At 44.5% G+C, this 18130-nt stretch overlaps 1 protein-coding gene across 4 annotated transcripts in view; it reads right to left on the reverse strand.

The window, feature by feature from the left end:
- SLC45A1 (solute carrier family 45 member 1) overlaps window positions 1-18130 on the reverse strand; it is a 75791-nt gene that overhangs the window by 8148 nt on the left and 49513 nt on the right. For all 4 annotated transcript variants that reach the window (XM_088455744.1, XM_088455742.1, XM_088455741.1 and 1 more), the window contains 3 exons: window positions 15379-15471; window positions 10953-11177; window positions 7745-8478 (listed from right to left, as the gene is read on the reverse strand). In XM_088455744.1, coding sequence (XP_088311870.1) covers window positions 7745-8478; window positions 10953-11177; window positions 15379-15471 — 1052 coding nt within the window. The remainder of the gene's footprint in view (window positions 1-7744; window positions 8479-10952; window positions 11178-15378; window positions 15472-18130) is intronic.

The following is an 18130-nucleotide window of genomic DNA, read 5'->3' on the forward strand; positions in this document are numbered from 1 at the left end:
AGCACACAATACAGTGAGAAACACCTAGAAATCAAACCACGTAACATTAAGTCATGCACAATAACCACTATCGGACCTCAAAGTTATCAACATAAAACAAAGACTCAGCCGGATGCTGTGTAAAATTACCTTTCACCAGATCTACGGCACAATGCAGGCAATGGCAGAGTTGAATGCAAGTTGGCTTTGTGGCCATATCTTGTGTGTTTTCACGCTGCGCGCGCTCCGGAGCCGAGCGGATGCCGGTCTGGGTGATGCACAGTTGTTTGTAACTTAATTGATATTCCACTGGTGGATGAAGGGGCACAACAGGTTGATAACAGTGCATTAGCACATATGCTAAGTTCAGTGAGGACATGTTGAAGGGTTTGCAGGATATGAAGAGTTTCACTTAATAACACTTGTTTTCAGATGCATCAATGGCACCAGGGCTAATGCAACTGCACACTGATAATAATGGGGACTAAGAAACCAATCATATAAATAGAGATGGTTGAGTACTCTGAACCTGGAAGTATAACCGCATTTAGGGGGTGATTCAGCATGGGACGGAACTGCAAAGCTGAACACAGGCTATAGATAGGATGTCTACACGCAGGCTATAGATAGGATGTCTGCACGCAGGCTATAAGATAGGATGTCTGCACGCAGGCTATAAGATAGGATGTCTGCACGCAGGCTATAAGATAGGATGTCTGCACGCAGGCTATAAGATAGGATGTCTACACGCAGGCTATAAGATAGGATGTCTGCACGCAGGCTATAGGTAGGATGTCTGCACGCAGGCTATAGGTAGGATGTCTGCACGCAGGCAGCTTTGCAATTCCGTCCTTGCTAATATGCAAATGCAGCAGGAGGTGTATGACACAATGTACAATGTATGGCACCCCCTGCTGCATTTGCGATCCCAGCACTGCGACCGAGGTCACAGGCTGAGATCACCATCGGTGGTCAATGGTCGCAATGGTGGAAGTCGGCCAGTTGGGCGAGCCTCAGCTTACTCAGGCTGGCCGGCTTGTGAGGCCAGGAAATTGCATCCGTCAACGCAGTCCCTGGCCTTTCCACTCCCGGAAAACGAGGCAGACAGGCCCCCCGTTTCCAGGAACGCCAGCCATCCCCGCACCGCCCCTTAAATGCCTCTGCCTGTCAACCAGGCAGAGACATCGAAGAGGTTGTGTGTGATTACATAGGACCCATTCTGCACACTCGGAGAATGAGTCCTGCGTATGCGCAAATTCCCGATAATCTTGAATCTGCGTTCAGCATTGCATGCTACTGAATCAGCCCCTTAGTTCCACGCAGGCCGCCTTACATTCAACTCTTCAGTGGCCACAATGTTTACATGTCACAGAGATAAAATAATAATTCCCCAGCACTTGTCTGGCACGGTAAAACCCACATTTAACAAAATAATGGGATTGCAAAAGTATTCAACCCCAAAAAGTCGACAGATTTGCCTGTATTACAAATGACACTTACACAGATTGCTCCAGACAGTATTTTTTTTATTGTAGGCTCTGTAATTCAATTTTCACAGTCATAATTATCTGTCTATAGATTTAAAAAAGAAAAGAAAAATGCTGCTTGCATAAGTATACAACCCATGCAGACTAGTGCTTGTTAGGACCACATTTTGCTCCAATGACAGCTCTAAGTCTGTTGGGGTAAGTTTCTGTCAGGTTTGCTCGCTGTCTGTGGGTTATTTGGGGCTGCCCTTCCTTGCAGTTTTGCTGAAGGTTGCTCAGGTTGGTAGCCTTATGCTTGTGGACTCCAGATTTTAAATCGTGGCACAGAGGGGCTGGTTCAGAGGAGGACGCAGAGGCACATGCAGCAGAGTCTATTGGCGCTCGCTCATCTGCAGCTTTATGCAAATACCACTACAAAGTCCTTCCCTTGTGTACATCCCTGTGTCTGAATGTGCAGGGGCTGAGATGCCCCCAGTCAGCATCCATAAACGCAGTAATACCGCTTGGTGCCACCATGGGTCGCACTTTGCACCAGTCTTAATGCAGGTGCGGTCCCTCCATCTGAGTATGGCTTCCTATATGAGCCGTTGAGATTCTGTGTACGCAATCACTTTCCCCGACACCAGTGACACCCCCATAAGACGGGACATCTCTGTGCCTGCGTTTTGACTTTGGACATTGCAGAATATTTCGGGGAACTATATATATATATATATATATATATATTTTTTTTTTTTATTATTTTTTTTTAAGTCATCTTCCATTATTTGCATTAAAATAAATACATAAACTTTCCGGTCAGTCTAGTGACAGGTGCGTGCGCCATAGGTGACCCATGCAGTTGTGAATAGTTATTTCAGTTGGGGTAACAGCCAAATTCTTCCACAGGTTTTGTGAATAATACAATGAAGGGAACAGTTTACCCTACTATAATCCCAAAGCAGGAAACCAGCCTAATCCATGCATTAAATAACGCGATGTCTGCCCAGTCCCTTCTTAATATAAAGAGGCAGCACATACAGCATATAGGTGGTGTACCTCAATACTCCCCGATCACCTGTGCTGGAGGATTCAGCTGGTCTATACACTTTAACAGAACTATGGGCCTGAGTCAGCAAGGAGAGAATGCACGCAATCGGTCGATTAATCCGCACTGCGCAGACGTATGCATCGCATTACGCGTGTGTGAACTAGCCAGTGCGATCGGGTTATGGTACGCAGACTACGCGTAGTGTGCACGGAGACCCTTCCAATATTGATTGACAGGAAGTGCCGTTTGTGGGTGGTGATGGGGGATGGTCAGGCGAACTCAGGCGTTATAACGCCGTTATAGGGGCGTGCATAATTAAGGCAGTGCGGCGGCATACGCAGCCATACTGTAAGCTGTACACAGGAAGCAGCCAAAATCCTGCGGCAGGTCAACCACTATTGTGCGTATGAATCTGATGGTTCTCGATGTTACCGATGTTTACGCTATCTTGCATATTGATCAGGCTGTGAGTGAAGGGAGATGGGCGGCTTAATTTGGGGCAGGGTGTCAGCATCTTGTGCTGCGGTCTCCGTGCGTATGCATTGATTCGTATATTCTCTCATCGGACGGGTGCGTGCGCCTGCTAGCGTGCGTTCCTTGCTGAATCAGGCCCTATATACATACAGCTCCACTGAAGAACTAAAGATGGCTTGTAGTACGACCTTCTGCCCAAATCATGCCCCAAAATTGCAGCATGTATGATCATTTGAATACAGGATGACTATGCATGTGTTTATTTATATAATATCTATATACACATATCATAAAATATGTACAAATTAGGGGTGTGCACCGGCCACTTTTCGTGTTTTGTGTTTTGGTTTTGGATCTGGATCTTTCTTCGTGTTTTGGATCTGGATTGGTTTTGCCAAAACCACCCTTGCGTGTTTTGGGTTCTGGGTTTTGTGTTTTGGATCTGTATTTTTTTGAAAAAAAGCATAAAAACAGCTAAAATCACAGAATTTGTAGGTTTTTCTGCTCCTATGCTATTATTAACCTCAATAACCTTAATTTCCACTCATTTCCAGTCTATTCTGAATACCTCACACCTCACAATAGTGTTTTTATGTCCAAAAGGTTGCACCGAGGTAGCTGGATGACTATGCTAAGCGACACAAGTGGGCGGCACAAACACGTGACCCATCTAGGCGTGAAACTGCAGTGGCAGACAGGATGGCATTGAAAAACTAGGCCCCAAACTGTACATAATGCAAAGAAAAAAAAGAGGTGCAAGATGGAATTGTCCTTGGGCCCTCCCACCCACCCTTATGTTGTATAAACAGGACATGCACACTTTAACAAACCAATCATTTCAGCGCCAGGGTCTGCCACACAACTGTGGCTGAAATGATTGGTTCGTTTGGGCCCCCACAAAACAAGCTGGCAATTTATCTGTCCCTGCACAAACTGGCTCTACGGAGGCAAGATGTCATCCTCATCCTCCTCATCCACCGATTCCTCACCCTCTTCAGTGTGTACATCCTCATCCTCACAGAGTATTAATTCGTCCCTGCTGGAACCACAGGTCCCTCTGTACGTTCTGGAGGCTGGTCTCCCTGGAAGAGTTGATAATTCATTTTATGAACATCATCTTCTCCACATTTTGTGGAAGCAACCTCCTACGCCTTTCGCTGACAAGGTTCCCGGCTGCACTAAACACTCTTTCGGAGTACACACTGGAGGGGGGGCAACTCAGGTAAAATAGAGCCAGTTTGTACAGGGACCTCCAAATTGCTTCTTTTTCCTGCCAGTACAGGTACGGACTGTCTGACATGCCTACTTGGATGCTGTCACCGATGTAATCCTTTAACAGACAGACGCACGCTTGTCGCTGCTGCTTTGAGGATTCAAGTGCGGCTACAGCCCACACAATTCACAAAGACAGAAAAAAAAAAGAATATTTTTATTGTTTGTGGAGCACACTTTGAGGGTTACACCACCCTTTGACAGACGCACGCTTGTCGCTGCTGCTTTGAGGATGCAAGTGCGGCTACAGCCCACACAATTCACAAAGACAGAAAAAAGAAGAATATTTTAATTGTTTGTGTAGAACACTTTGAGGTGTCACCACCCTTTAACAGACAGACGCACGCTTGTCGCTGCTGCTTTAAGGATGCAGGTGCGGCTACAGCCCACACAATTCACAAAGACCGAAAAAAAAAGAACAATATTTTAATTGTTTGTGTAGAACACTTTGAGGGTGTCACCACCCTTTAACAGACAGACGCACGCTTGTCGCTGCTGCTTTAAGGATGCAGGTGCGGCTACACCCCACACAATTCACATAGACAGAAAAAAGAAGAATATTTTTATTGTTTGTGTAGCACACTTTGAGGGTGTCACCACCCTTTAACAGACAGACGCACGCTTGTCGCTGCTGCTTTAAGGATGCAGGTGCGGCTACATCGCACACAAGTCACAAACACATTAAAAAAATAGTTTTTTATTTTTTGGAGCACTTTGAGAGTTACACCACCCTTTAACAGACAGACGCACGCTTGTCGCTGCTGCTTTAAGGATGCAGGTGCGGCTACAGCCCACACATTTCACAAAGACCGAAAAAAAAAGAACAATATTTTAATAGTTTGTGTAGAACACTTTGAGGGTGTCACCACCCTTTAACAGACAGACACACGCTTGTCGCTGCTGCTTTAAGGATGCAGGTGCGGCTACAGCCCACACATTTCACAAAGACCGAAAAAAAAAGAACAATATTTTAATTGTTTGTGTAGAACACTTTGAGGGTGTCACCACCCTTTAACAGACAGACGCACGCTTGTCGCTGCTGCTTTAAGGATGCAGGTGCGGCTACAGCCCACACATTTCACAAAGACCAAAAAAAAAAGAACAATATTTTAATTGTTTGTGTAGCACACTTTGAGGGTGTCACCACCCTTTAACAGACAGACGCATGCTTGTCGCTGCTGCTTTAAGGATGCAGGTGCGGCTACAGCCCACACATTTCACAAAGACCCAAAAAAAAAGAACAATATTTTAATTGTTTGTGTAGCACACTTTGAGGGTGTCACCACCCTTTAACAGACAGACGCACGCTTGTCGCTGCTGCTTTGAGGATGCAGGTGGAATCTAGACGGGATTTGGAACCGAGGACACACTACCTCCATCAATTGTCTAAATCCCACTGCACTAATGTCGGATACCGGACGCACGTCTAACACCAACATAGCAGTCAAGGCCTCAGTTATACGTTTTGCTTCAGGATGACTGCTGTCGTACTTCATCCTCATCGCTAGGGACTGTTGGAGGGTCAATTGTTTAGTAAAAGTAGTGATGTTCCTACTTCCTCTCTGGGATGATGAACAACTCCCAGCAGCAGCAACAGCACTAGGAGGAAGTGGTTCTTGATCTTTCCCTATTTTATTTTTATCGGAGAAAGTTTGGTCCTCCATTTATGTTATATTGATATATATACGTGCGGCTAAAGCGCACACAAACACAGAAAATATTATTTTATTTTTGCTGGAGAGTAGTGCACTTTGTGGGTTACACCACCCTTTAAGAAATGAGCCAGCCGGCTCTTTACTTATGGGACACAGGCGCACGCTTGGCGCTGCTCCTTTGTTGATGCACGTGCAGCCACAGTGCACACAATTCACAAACACAGAAAATAATTTTTTTTTTGGTTTGGACTGGAGTGTACTTTCGGGGGTTACAGCACCCTTAACGGTCAAGCCAGCCGGCCCTTTACTTATGACACAGGCGCACGCTTGGCACTACTTTGTTGATGCACGTGCGGCTACTGCGCACACAATTCACAAACACAGAAAATAATTTTTTTTTTGGTTTGGACTGGAGTGTACTTTCGGGGGTTACAGCACCCTTAACGGTCAAGCCAGCCGGCCCTTTACTTATGACACAGGCGCACGCTTGGCACTACTTTGTTGATGCACGTGCGGCTACTGCGCACACAATTCACAAACACAGAAAATAATTTTTTTCTTGGTTTGGACTGGAGTGTACTTTCGGGGGTTACAGCACCCTTAACGGTCAAGCCAGCTGGCCCTTTACTTATGACACAGGCGCACGCTTGGCACTACTTTGTTGATGCACGTGCGGCTACTGCGCACACAATTCACAAACACAGAAAATAATTTTTTTTTTGGTTTGGACTGGAGTGTACTTTCGGGGGTTACAGCACCCTTAACGGTCAAGCCAGCCGGCCCTTTACTTATGACACAGGCGCACGCTTGGCACTACTTTGTTGATGCACGTGCGGCTACTGCGCACACAATTCACAAACACAGAAAATAATTTTTTTTTTGATTTGGACTGGAGTGTACTTTCGGGGGTTACAGCACCCTTAACGGTCAAGCCAGCTGGCCCTTTACTTATGACACAGGCGCACGCTTGGCACTACTTTGTTGATGCACGTGCGGCTACTGCGCACACAATTCACAAACACAGAAAATAATTTTTTTTTTGGTTTGGACTGGAGTGTACTTTCGGGGGTTACAGCACCCTTAACGGTCAAGCCAGCCGGCCCTTTACTTATGACACAGGCGCACGCTTGGCACTACTTTGTTGATGCACGTGCGGCTACTGCGCACACAATTCACAAACACAGAAAATATATTATTTTTTTAGCACTTGGGGGGAGCACCCCTGATGGACAGAGCACCCCCTGGACAACACTGCAGCACTCCTTTAGGACTGGGACACTGCACAGGACTTTGGAGTGGACACAGCCCCTATGGAGAACTGACTGCACAACACAGTCCAGCCAGCCCCTATGGACTTTGAAGTAGTGGACACAGCCCCTATTAACAACAGCAGCACAGCACAACACAGCCAGCCCCTATGGACTTTGAAGTAGTGGACAACAGCAGCACTACACTACACTACACTACACAGCCCTAACTCCCACCCTCCCTCTTCACTGTCCACAGCCGAGTGAGAAAATGGCGCCGACGTGGGTACCTTATATAGGATCCAAAACCCGCGAGACTCGGAAGGCGGGATGATGACGTTTTGCCTCGATTTCAGATCCGAGTCAGGCGGGAAAAGTCGAGCCTGATTCGGATCGGACTCGGATCGGGGGGGCTCGGATTTCAGAAATCCGAACCCGCTCACCCCTAGTACAAATATAATTTATTTTTCTTAACTAACTATCATAAATGTTCCTGTTACAACAAAATGTTACAGAATATATAATACACAGATAATTATAGTTATTATAAAAGTAAACTTTAAGTAAAGAAACGGTTACTAGAGATTTTGAAGATTTTACCTGTTGACTGAATGTCACATTTCGTCTCCGGCTGCTGTCAGGACATATTCCTGTGACTATATCGGGAATAGCCAGCGACTGCGGTCTTTTCAAAATGCCCGATGATCTAGGTTGTGGTGCGTCGAGTGACCCAACTCTGAAGTTGCCCCTCTGGGTGCCAGGACTTGTTAAGTTGTCTGCAGAATCCAGGCTTCTGTTTCCACTGCAGTACAAACTTTCAGGAACTCGGGGAAGACTGCTTGCTTGTCTGGGCAAACTACCAGAGGTTGAGGAGAAACCCTCGTGTCCTCCGGTAAAGCAGTCGATAAGCACACTGTCAATATTGGTAGTTCCAAAAGAGGAAGCAAACTCGTTAATCCCTGTTAAAGAATTGTCTTGGCTGATCAAACTGCCGTACTTTGGTGTGAGAGGACTGAGAGGAGAGATCGGGCTGGTGAAGGTGGCATACGTGTGGTTTGAGGTTTGTGAAGGTGCATTTTGATTTTCATGTTCTTCAAAGAAAACTGGCGGCGATGGGGGCAGCGGTAGACTAGGACTTTTCATCACCACTTTCTTTTTGTTAAAGGATTGGAGAGGTCTCTCGGGAATGCTGATCAAGGTTAGGATTGTAGTAACGGACAGGGTAATGGATGTGAAGATATAGATAACCCGTAACTGTCCTCCCATTGCTCTCCCAAAACTCGTCTTGTTCCAGTTTATGCCGCCAACGACATAGCCAAAGCCACCGCCAAGTCCTGGGGAAATAAAGTTGCATTAGTTAAATTTTTTTTTCAAAAATAATTTTCATCCACATCCAATTTTTTTAGTATAGCCAGTACTTTATATATTGAAATACAAAAAAGTTAATTTCCCCCTCTGTTTTATTGATCTGGACCTGGATCTGCAGCCGTTCTGTAGCTGTCAAAGACTTAGGACCTCAGAGTCTCTCGCTAGATGCGATCGCTCGCCCCCAGCGTATGCAAATTTGTCAAGGTGACGCCACGGGAAGCGATCGCTCGCCAAGGCATAAGCACGCCCACCATGTCTTAGCGGGCGGTCAGCGTACGCCCAATCGCACAGGCAGAGCCGCCCACCAGCACACATCATCTCCAGGAAGTGTATTAAAACATTGGTACATCGTGGACAATCGGAAGCGATCACAGCGCTTGTGGTTGCCTTACCCTACAGCAAGCACTGCGAGGACTTCAGTGTAAAAAACAGGCATGTGACGTGTACTATGATGCTGCGTGTTAATTATGCACGCCTCTAAAACGGCGTGGAAACACCCAGGCACGCCTGCGTTCGCCCCTCTACTCCCCCGTTATTAGTGTCCTGCTCCTGTTATCACCCACAAACGGCCTCTCCTGTCACTCATTTCACTGGGTTGTCTTTGCTGGGCGAGCGAGCGGCCTGCGAGTGATCGTACGCAAACCATCGGGCCGCTTGCGAGTGCACAGCGCTAGCGAGAGACTCTGAATGAGGTCCTTGGTCCTTCTTTCAAGCATCAAAGTCGCGTTGGATGGATCTCTACTACTGCTCAATTAATGAATTGATTTCAGGCTTAGTGAAATAATGACAAAGACCTTCTTAACACTGTAAAACAATTAATTATAAACATGGATATCAATTATTTCCCCAACGAGCAATTAAAGAGCAGCATAAATAAACCCCTGAAGGTGTTCCACACACCAGGAGGGACTAGCGAGATATAAAATGAATGGGTATAGACTATAAAGCAATACACTAAAGCTGGGTGCACGCCTATTCGATCACTCTGCTGATCAGGTAAACGCTCCCGATCAGCCGAGTGCTGTGTCCCCATCTTGACCCCCTGCCAGCTGCCGCAGAGCCCCGCACACACTCTGCAGACATAGCTCAGTGTGTACAGGCTTCTATGAGATGGGGGGGCGGTCAGGCCGACAAATATTAAACAGCCCATAAAATGGGCTCTCCCGATCCAGACCGCTGCAGGGCGCTATTAGCCATTTATCGGCTATTGCTCCTGAGTCGGTACTGCAAACACGCCTATACAATCTCCGGCCTGATATCACCCGATATAGGCTGTCTGTATAGGTACATACCCAGCTTTACTCTTCAGGTATCTCCATACTAAGACCAGTCAGACACAATTCTGATGTTTTACATTATGAAGAAACATGAAACATGACAGTGCCCCCTGAACATGTCCTACAACCAACCACACATCGCATGGCCATTGAACCACATTAAATGTCAACTTACCATGCACTAATGCAGGCTACACATGCTGTGACACTGCACCTGGTATTGGGCAATCGGACAGATATTATGATCCGTTAATGACCTATGCCAGGAATTGAAGTCAACAAAATATATTCAGGTATGTGGGTAAATGAGGTTGTGAGACTAGAACAGATGACTGATGTCAGGCTCAGTCAGCTTGGAAGTGTGTGGTTAACACATCTGGTGGAGCTACTGGATTAGCCTCCTTTGTGTGGGGCCATCTTAATGGACGAGATTCAATAAGTGTATTATATACAGCAGACTTCAGCTGACCAGCCTCATTGCAATCTTTTCCATTTGACCTGGCAGGCATGATGCCTTGTAGTCCCAACCATTTGGCAGCGGAAATGGTTGGACCTCTGTATGCTTAAATATGTTGCGTGATGTCCAGTTAATCCATTCTAATTAGATTTTTTGTCACTATATTTTTTTTAAATTAATTTTGGAATAGCTTTGTTAGTCCACTGTGGGGCCTATGTATCAAAGCTTGATGAGAGATAAAATTGTGAGAGAAAAAGTATTAACCAATCAGCTCCTGTCATTTTTCAAACACAGCCAATAAAATGTAAGTTAGAAGCTGATTGGTTGGTGATTTATATCTCATAATTTTATCTCTCACCAAGCTATGATACATAGGCCCCTGTGTCTCTCCAACACTATGGCAGCCACACCTGGACAGGATCACACAAATAAGAAGTAACCGGCCACCAAAATAAGGGGACACAAGTACTTATAAAAATAAATAAGGGCACAATTATTTATTATCATCATCAATAAGGGAGGACAATTATTTAATAAACTAAAGGGGGCTTTTTAATCAATAAAGTAAATAAAAGGGGTCTTTCTGGCATTTTCCAGCAGCTTTGCCCTTAATACATCCGGTGATTTGAAGACCTGCCCAAAAACCATAAATCTGCCCCTGCGAGTTACATCCATTTCTTATGTCCATACTGGATTTAGCAATTACCTCCTAGCAGAGCATGAATGTTAAGTCCCCGGTCTTGATCCTCAGGGGTGCACACATCCATCATGTAGGCGTGGCTGGGATTATCTGCGGAGTCTGCACTGAAATCCATGAGGACCACTCCGCAGATGGTAAGAATGAGGCCCCATTTATGATCAATAACAGTATCCGCCACAGATAGCCCTATGTCTCTTCCATTCAGCAGAAGGGTAAGGCCAAATAAGGCGCCTAGGAGCAAAAGAAACATAATACAGTATCTTCTGATAAGGCATGGAAACCAAAATTACCATCAGGGTATAATAATATAACTGCACATATAGAATACCTACAGAGGAAGAGGCAGTGAGAAATGCTGGCAGATCTAAGAAACCAAATGTATCCCCTAATTGGATTCTGAACAGAAACTATGACCAGTCAATAATACAACACAACAGCCATGAGCAGTTTTACGTTTTCATCTTAAATACTCAAATCTCTAGAAAGCCTCCAGAACATAAACACTTCTCACCAGGAGCATTTGACAATAGCCCGTCACAGAACTGATTGACTGTGTACTCTACTAACATAGAGATGTTTATACATAGACATGTACAAGGGATGACCTTCATTGAGTGGTCTCCAGCAAAATGTCCACTCAGGATCCCATTCCTCTCTGTTCTTCCCTTGCATACCTGTCTCCCAGTAGCATTCTGACATGAATGATAATGATAGAAAGACATGAAACAGATAGATTGATGATTAAACATGAGACTGATATACATGAGCAAGATTGATAGACATGAGTGACATCCATGGACATGAGCAAGAACGATAGACGAGTGACATTGACAGACATGAGTGACATTGATAGACATGAGCAAGATCAATAGTCATGAGTGGTATTCATAGACATGGAAAAGATCGATAGTTTTGAGAGACATCAATGGTCATGAGTGACATCGATTTATATGAGTGGCATCGATAGACATGATTGACATCAATAGAAATAGGCAACATTTATAGACATGAATGACATCGATAGACATGACTGACATTAATAGAAGTGAGTGGCATTGATAGTCATGTATGACATTGATAAACATGAGCAAGATCGATGGATGAGTGACATCGATAGACATGAGCAAGATTGATAGTCATGAAAGGCATTGATAGACATGGGTAAGATTGATTGTCTTGAGTGACATCGATAGACATGAGTGACACTGACAGAAGCGTCATTTATAGACATGAATGACATCGAAAGTAACTAGCAATATATGAGAGATTAGATAGATAACGTTTTTAACATCCATACATCTGTACCTCAATCTTCTATACCTTTCTATTGGACATATTTTTTAGCCCATGTCTTCATTTCAGCTTGTGCCAAATCCATATTAATGGGTAAATAGAGAGAAAGTTCTCCTTAACATGCCCCTGAATAAAAAGAGTCAGGCAAATTTGCTTTTTACTATTATTAAAATATAATAAAATGTATATCTTTTCCTAAGGTGGGCTGGCCCTTTCTAATTTACGTATTTATTATATGGCTTTACAGCTGTCACACTTGGTGCCCTGGTTATCTGCTGGTACTGATACAGCTTTGGCGGGATTTCTTAGTGGGCAAACAGGCTCCCCTTTAGCTCCTTTACAAATGTTGTTCTCTGTAAAATTGGCGGGTAGATCTCCCCCTTACTTCGACAGGCTCGACTGGTTTGGCATTTTACTCAGGGATTATTTGGGGATGAGGGTGTGGATCCAGAAGTCCCCCTGTGGTATAATGGTGGTTTTTCTGAGCTGGGAGTGCTGGGATCGGAGTCCTTCTGGATTTCATATGGTATCAAAACCCTTGGCCATTTGTTTCATAATGGGGTGCTTCACTCCTTTGATCATTTGTGCATGGAGTTTGGCCTTCCTCGTACGGCATTTTATAGATACCTTCAACTTTGTCATGCCCTGCACTCCCAGTCTGGATCTGGCCCTGTTTTATTATCACCTTCGCTTCTTAAACTTGCACTTATCAAATTACCTGTTCGTAAGACAGTCTTCTGTCTTTATAGTGATCTTACCTCTCGTAATTTGCCAGATGCCCTTCTCCCACTTAGGAATAAATGGGAATTAGATTTGGGTTCTCTTTAGAATGAACAATGGTCTCAGTTGTTGGACTCTATAAGATACACTTTCCCTTGTGTTCGTTTCCAACAAATCCATTATTTTATTTTGCACAGGTCTTACCGGTCCCGTTTCTATTGCATGTATTGATACTAATGTTCCAACTAATTGCCCCAAATGTCATGCTCTTGGTTGTGATTTTTGGTATTTGTTATGGGATTGCCCTAGGGTTAACGATTTTTGGAACTTAGTATGGTCTGATATGCAGTTTACTTTCCCCTCATTACCTCCCTTAGAGGCAAAACTTTGTTTATTCACATTGGATATTGAGGAATTGTTTAATTCAAATATTTATCGTTATGTTTTAGGCTTATCCACTTTAGCAAAAGTAATTATTGCCCGTTCTTGGTGTGCTCCAGATCCTTCTGATATACACAAATGGAGGGCACTTGTTAATGATACCATTGATCATGAAAGGTATGTTTATACTAGTCATAAAGCCCTTTCTAAATTTCTAAATTTATGGGATAGATGGGCTCTTTCTTTCTTGGGCCTTCATAGACCGATTGGGGATCCTTCCGTGTAATCTATCCTCTTCTATTCTCCCTTTTCTTTCCCTTTTTTGTTTTTGCCCCGTCCTTTGTTTTGTTTGCTTCCTTATTGTTTGATTATTTTATTTTACTTCCATGCGCGAGCTGTTTATATGTCATATTTGTGATCTCAGGTGATTGTTTATTTTGGAATTTAATTGTACCACTGTACTTTCCTTTTCTTATGGGCAACACTTATATTTTTGTTTATCTGTTTTTGATTTTGTTCTGTTTATAATATGTAGAAAATTTTCTAATAAAAATCTACATGATCAAAAAAAAAATAAAAGTATATATTTTCCATGGTACTGTAAAGACCTGTAGAAAACAAATATTTATTTTTAAAAGCACACTGATGGACTGGTGCACCCGTACTGCGAAAAATCCCTGGTGCGCCCTCTACACTATGAATAAATGGGCACAAGGGAGGTGGAGGGGGATGATTGGAGGGTGCACTAGTTAGGAGCTAGTCACACAATCTCCATGGACTGGTCATGTCCATAAGGCAGCAAGATGGGGTACCAACATAACCCAGACTGACAGTGTAACATGTTGAGTTTGTTTTCTATCTGTCCCTTACCATACAGCTGATTATCATATGATCACAGTGTTGTTGGGATGTTTATAGTAACTCACCTAGACAATTATCAGGGAAGAGATAATGCTGCATTGACTGTCATACAGGTGTTAGCTTATCTGTTCAGCACATAAAGGCGTATCAGGACTCTTGTCTATATGTCTATATGTGCGTATCAGGACTCTTGTCTATCAGGCTATTTATATAATCACGCTGTCCCAGAATTCCCGTTTTTTTTTTTTTTTTTCATGCAATGTTATCTGAAATCTGTCCCAGGTAAATGCTACGACTTTGGTTAATAAAAATAACTATAATAAAGGTAATCTTACATGTTTTACACATATTTTGTCTTGTATTATTGTTATATATAAAGATATAAATAAAATTCCGTATTACAATATGTTTGTTTCTGCTTTTTAACTGTTTATTGTCTTGTACAGGAATGGGATGAAATACTGGCAGCAGCAGCCAGTTCAAATCCCATCAGTGGAAGCCCGACATGAGGAGATCCCGACGCCGGATGGTAAGTATCCTAATCCTCCCCTGTCTCTCCCCTAACCTTCCCTTGGCGGTGCCCAACCCTAAAACTCCCGGGTCGGTCTCTAACTTTAAGTCCCCCCGGGGGTGTCTAAATCCTAACCCCCCTTCCTGCACCCTAAACCTAACCCTCCCGGGGGGGTGCCTAACCTTAACCTCCCCCCCAGTGGCACCTAACCCTAACCCACCCTCTCCCCTCCCTAAACCTCCCTGGCGGGTTCCTAACCCTAAGTCCCCCCAGGGGGTGCATAAACCTAACCTCTCCCCCCGTGGCTAATACTTACCTGGGTCTGGTCTCTTACGATCGGGATGCCGGCTGTCGGAATTCCGATACCGGTATCTAGATCGTAAGAGATATAGTGGCGCCTGCATTTTGCCCGGTGGAAGGATGCCAGCGACGGTATCTTGTCCGCCAGGATATTGACTACATCCCCTTGTACACAAGTCTCCACAACATGGTACGGCAGCGACTTTTGTGAACTGGCTGCATGCAACACCCATCAAAGAGATATACATGCACCCACTCTATATACAGTAGATGGTCTGTATCAGTGCATCCCTAACCGTGCATGTTTCCATATCTCATACCCACTTTTTCTCCATTCTGCATATTTCAAGCCACTTGAGCACCTACCTATGGCAAGGACAAGGATGAACGGCCTCCTCCTTCCAAATCTGGATGTGCAGGTGTCGCTCCACGCCCCCAATAATGGCTGGAGCAGAAAACCTTAATGAGGGGAAAAAAACAAACAAACATGCCCACATATTATACATGACAGACACAGGCAGGAAAATTCACCTTATTGCAGACAATATGCGATTTGTAACCTCCTTCTTGCTGAGCTCAATGCACAGTATGGTCTATTTCACACACAACCGTCAATGCAAAAAAAAACAGGCCTTTTTTTGCCGTGTACTATTTTTAGTTACTTAAAGGGGCCTTTCAGATCGCCATGTTACAGCCGGGAATATCCACTGACTAGGGCGGCTGCCATCCACGGTTTCAATGTTAAAGATTGGAAAAAAAACCCAAAAACATACACACGGCAAAACCAACACACACGGCACAAAACTGTTGTTTGTGAAAAGGAAATATCCACATGAAAAAAAAACGCCCAGATTTTTTGCCGGCCGGTGGAAACCGGCGTGTGTGAAATAGCCCTATCTGGGACTATGAGTGAGATATGTTTGGTTTCAAATGTTTTAAGTACAATGTGCCTGATTCAGAGATGGAGGCAACCCTGATGGTCTGGGTACATCTCCAATGGTTCACTGAACGTTCAAAACGGGTCCTGCGTCGTCGCAAAGAGTGCCCCCTGAGCCGCAGTCTGTCCTTTGGGGTTGGGGGCGGTGCCAGACTCTATTCCGTAAAGCGGGGACGTGTTGTCCCCATTTTCTGGGAGTGACGAGGCCAGGGTCTGCATCTTCCGATGGAGCTGCGAGGGCCAATATGAGTAACCTCAGGGTTACCCAGATGGCTGATGGTATTGCAGATAATCCGATATTGCGTCTTAGGAAGTAGCACTCGGATCTTCAATGCTTTTAGAAGGTTTCTTATTTCTTTACTGTGTGGGCACTAAGACCCAGGACTGCCGGGGGGCGAGACCTCTAACCTAGCCAAGTGCGCTACTGCACATGTGCGGCTCGACGCGCGTTCTACTCCTCTGCAGCGCTCATAGTGCTAGAGATAAAGACCCCACTATAGCACTGTGCCACCACTGCTAGCTGTATTATACATCACTCTGCCATCATTGTGCATGTAGGTCTACTATACCATCCAGCATAACCACATACGCTCCTGCCTGCACCCGGGGATATTGCCTCCTGCACCTGCTGTATACTGGTTAGCTCCGTGTTATTCTGCACCTGCTGTATACTGGTTAGCTCCGTGTTATTCTGCACCTGCTGTATACTGGTTAGCTCCGTGTTATTCTGCACCTGCTGTATACTGGTTAGCTCCGTGTTATTCTGCACCTGCTGTATACTGGTTAGCTCCGTGTTATTCTGCACCTGCTGTATACTGGTTAGCTCCGTGTTATTCTGCACCTGCTGTATACTGGTTAGCTCCGTGTTATTCTGCACCTGCTGTATACTGGTTAGCTCCGTGTTATTCTGCACCTGCTGTATACTGGTTAGCTCCGTGTTATTCTGCACCTGCTGTATACTGGTTAGCTCCGTGTTATTCTGCACCTGCTGTATACTGGTTAGCTCCGTGTTATTCTGCACCTGCTGTATACTGGTTAGCTCCGTGTTATTCTGCACCTGCTGTATACTGGTTAGCTCCGTGTTATTCTGCACCTGCTGTATACTGGTTAGCTCCGTGTTATTCTGCACCTGCTGTATACTGGTTAGCTCCGTGTTATTCTGCACCTGCTGTATACTGGTTAGCTCCGTGTTATTCTGCACCTGCTGTATACTGGTTAGCTCCGTGTTATTCTGCACCTGCTGTATACTGGTTAGCTCCGTGTTATTCTGCACCTGCTGTATACTGGTTAGCTCCGTGTTATTCTGCACCTGCTGTATACTGGTTAGCTCTGTGTTATTCTGCACCTGCTGTATACTGGTTAATAAACCAAAGACCTGGTTACGTTACGTTATCTACTATGTGTACACACTTGCCAATGCCGGGAGCGACGGCGGAGTGTAACAGACTTTACACCACTGGCACCTATCACAATTCTGTTAGTGAATTTACAGCCACAACCTCATGTACTCAGGAATTCCACAGATTAACCACCCTTACTATAAAGATCCTTTCCCATGCTGATGGTGAAAACAATTTCTTTCATTTCCTATCTATGGGTCATAGTATAAAAAATTGTTGTATTGGTCTCAAATATATATATTTAGCTGACCTCTAACATACCTTTTCTTCCCATAGTAAACAATTCTATTTTTTCTAACTTATTTTTATAATATCCATTTATTTCCTCTATAATGTTGGGCATCTCAGAACCCTCTGTAGTTCTCCTACATCCATTTGACAGTAACTTGCCCAATGTACCTCACGTCATGCTTGCAGGAATGTCCTAGATCAGTGGTGTCAAACTCGGGCCCTCCAGCAGCAGTGGAACTACACATCCCAGCATGCAGTGCCACAGTTTTGCTATTAGGGCATGCTAAAAGTGTGGCACAGCATGCTGGGATATGTACTGTCATTTTTATAACAGTTGGGAGCTGATTGGCTGGAGCACCATTTATCATACACAGTGACACATTTATCACTCTTTTGGTGAAAAAACTCGTTAGTAAATGAGGCCCTATGTCTCATATTCAATATCTGGTCTAATTAGTTACTTATATAATGTTATACTATGTGGGCATCATGTGCCTATGGTATCCCTCTTTAAACTGCCCTTGTCACCTACACACTGTGGAGCCAGCTA

The sequence above is a fragment of the Taudactylus pleione genome, unplaced genomic scaffold (genome assembly GCF_031769625.1).
Source record: "Taudactylus pleione unplaced genomic scaffold, aTauple2 ptg000671l, whole genome shotgun sequence".
Lineage (NCBI taxonomy): Eukaryota > Metazoa > Chordata > Amphibia > Anura > Myobatrachidae > Taudactylus > Taudactylus pleione.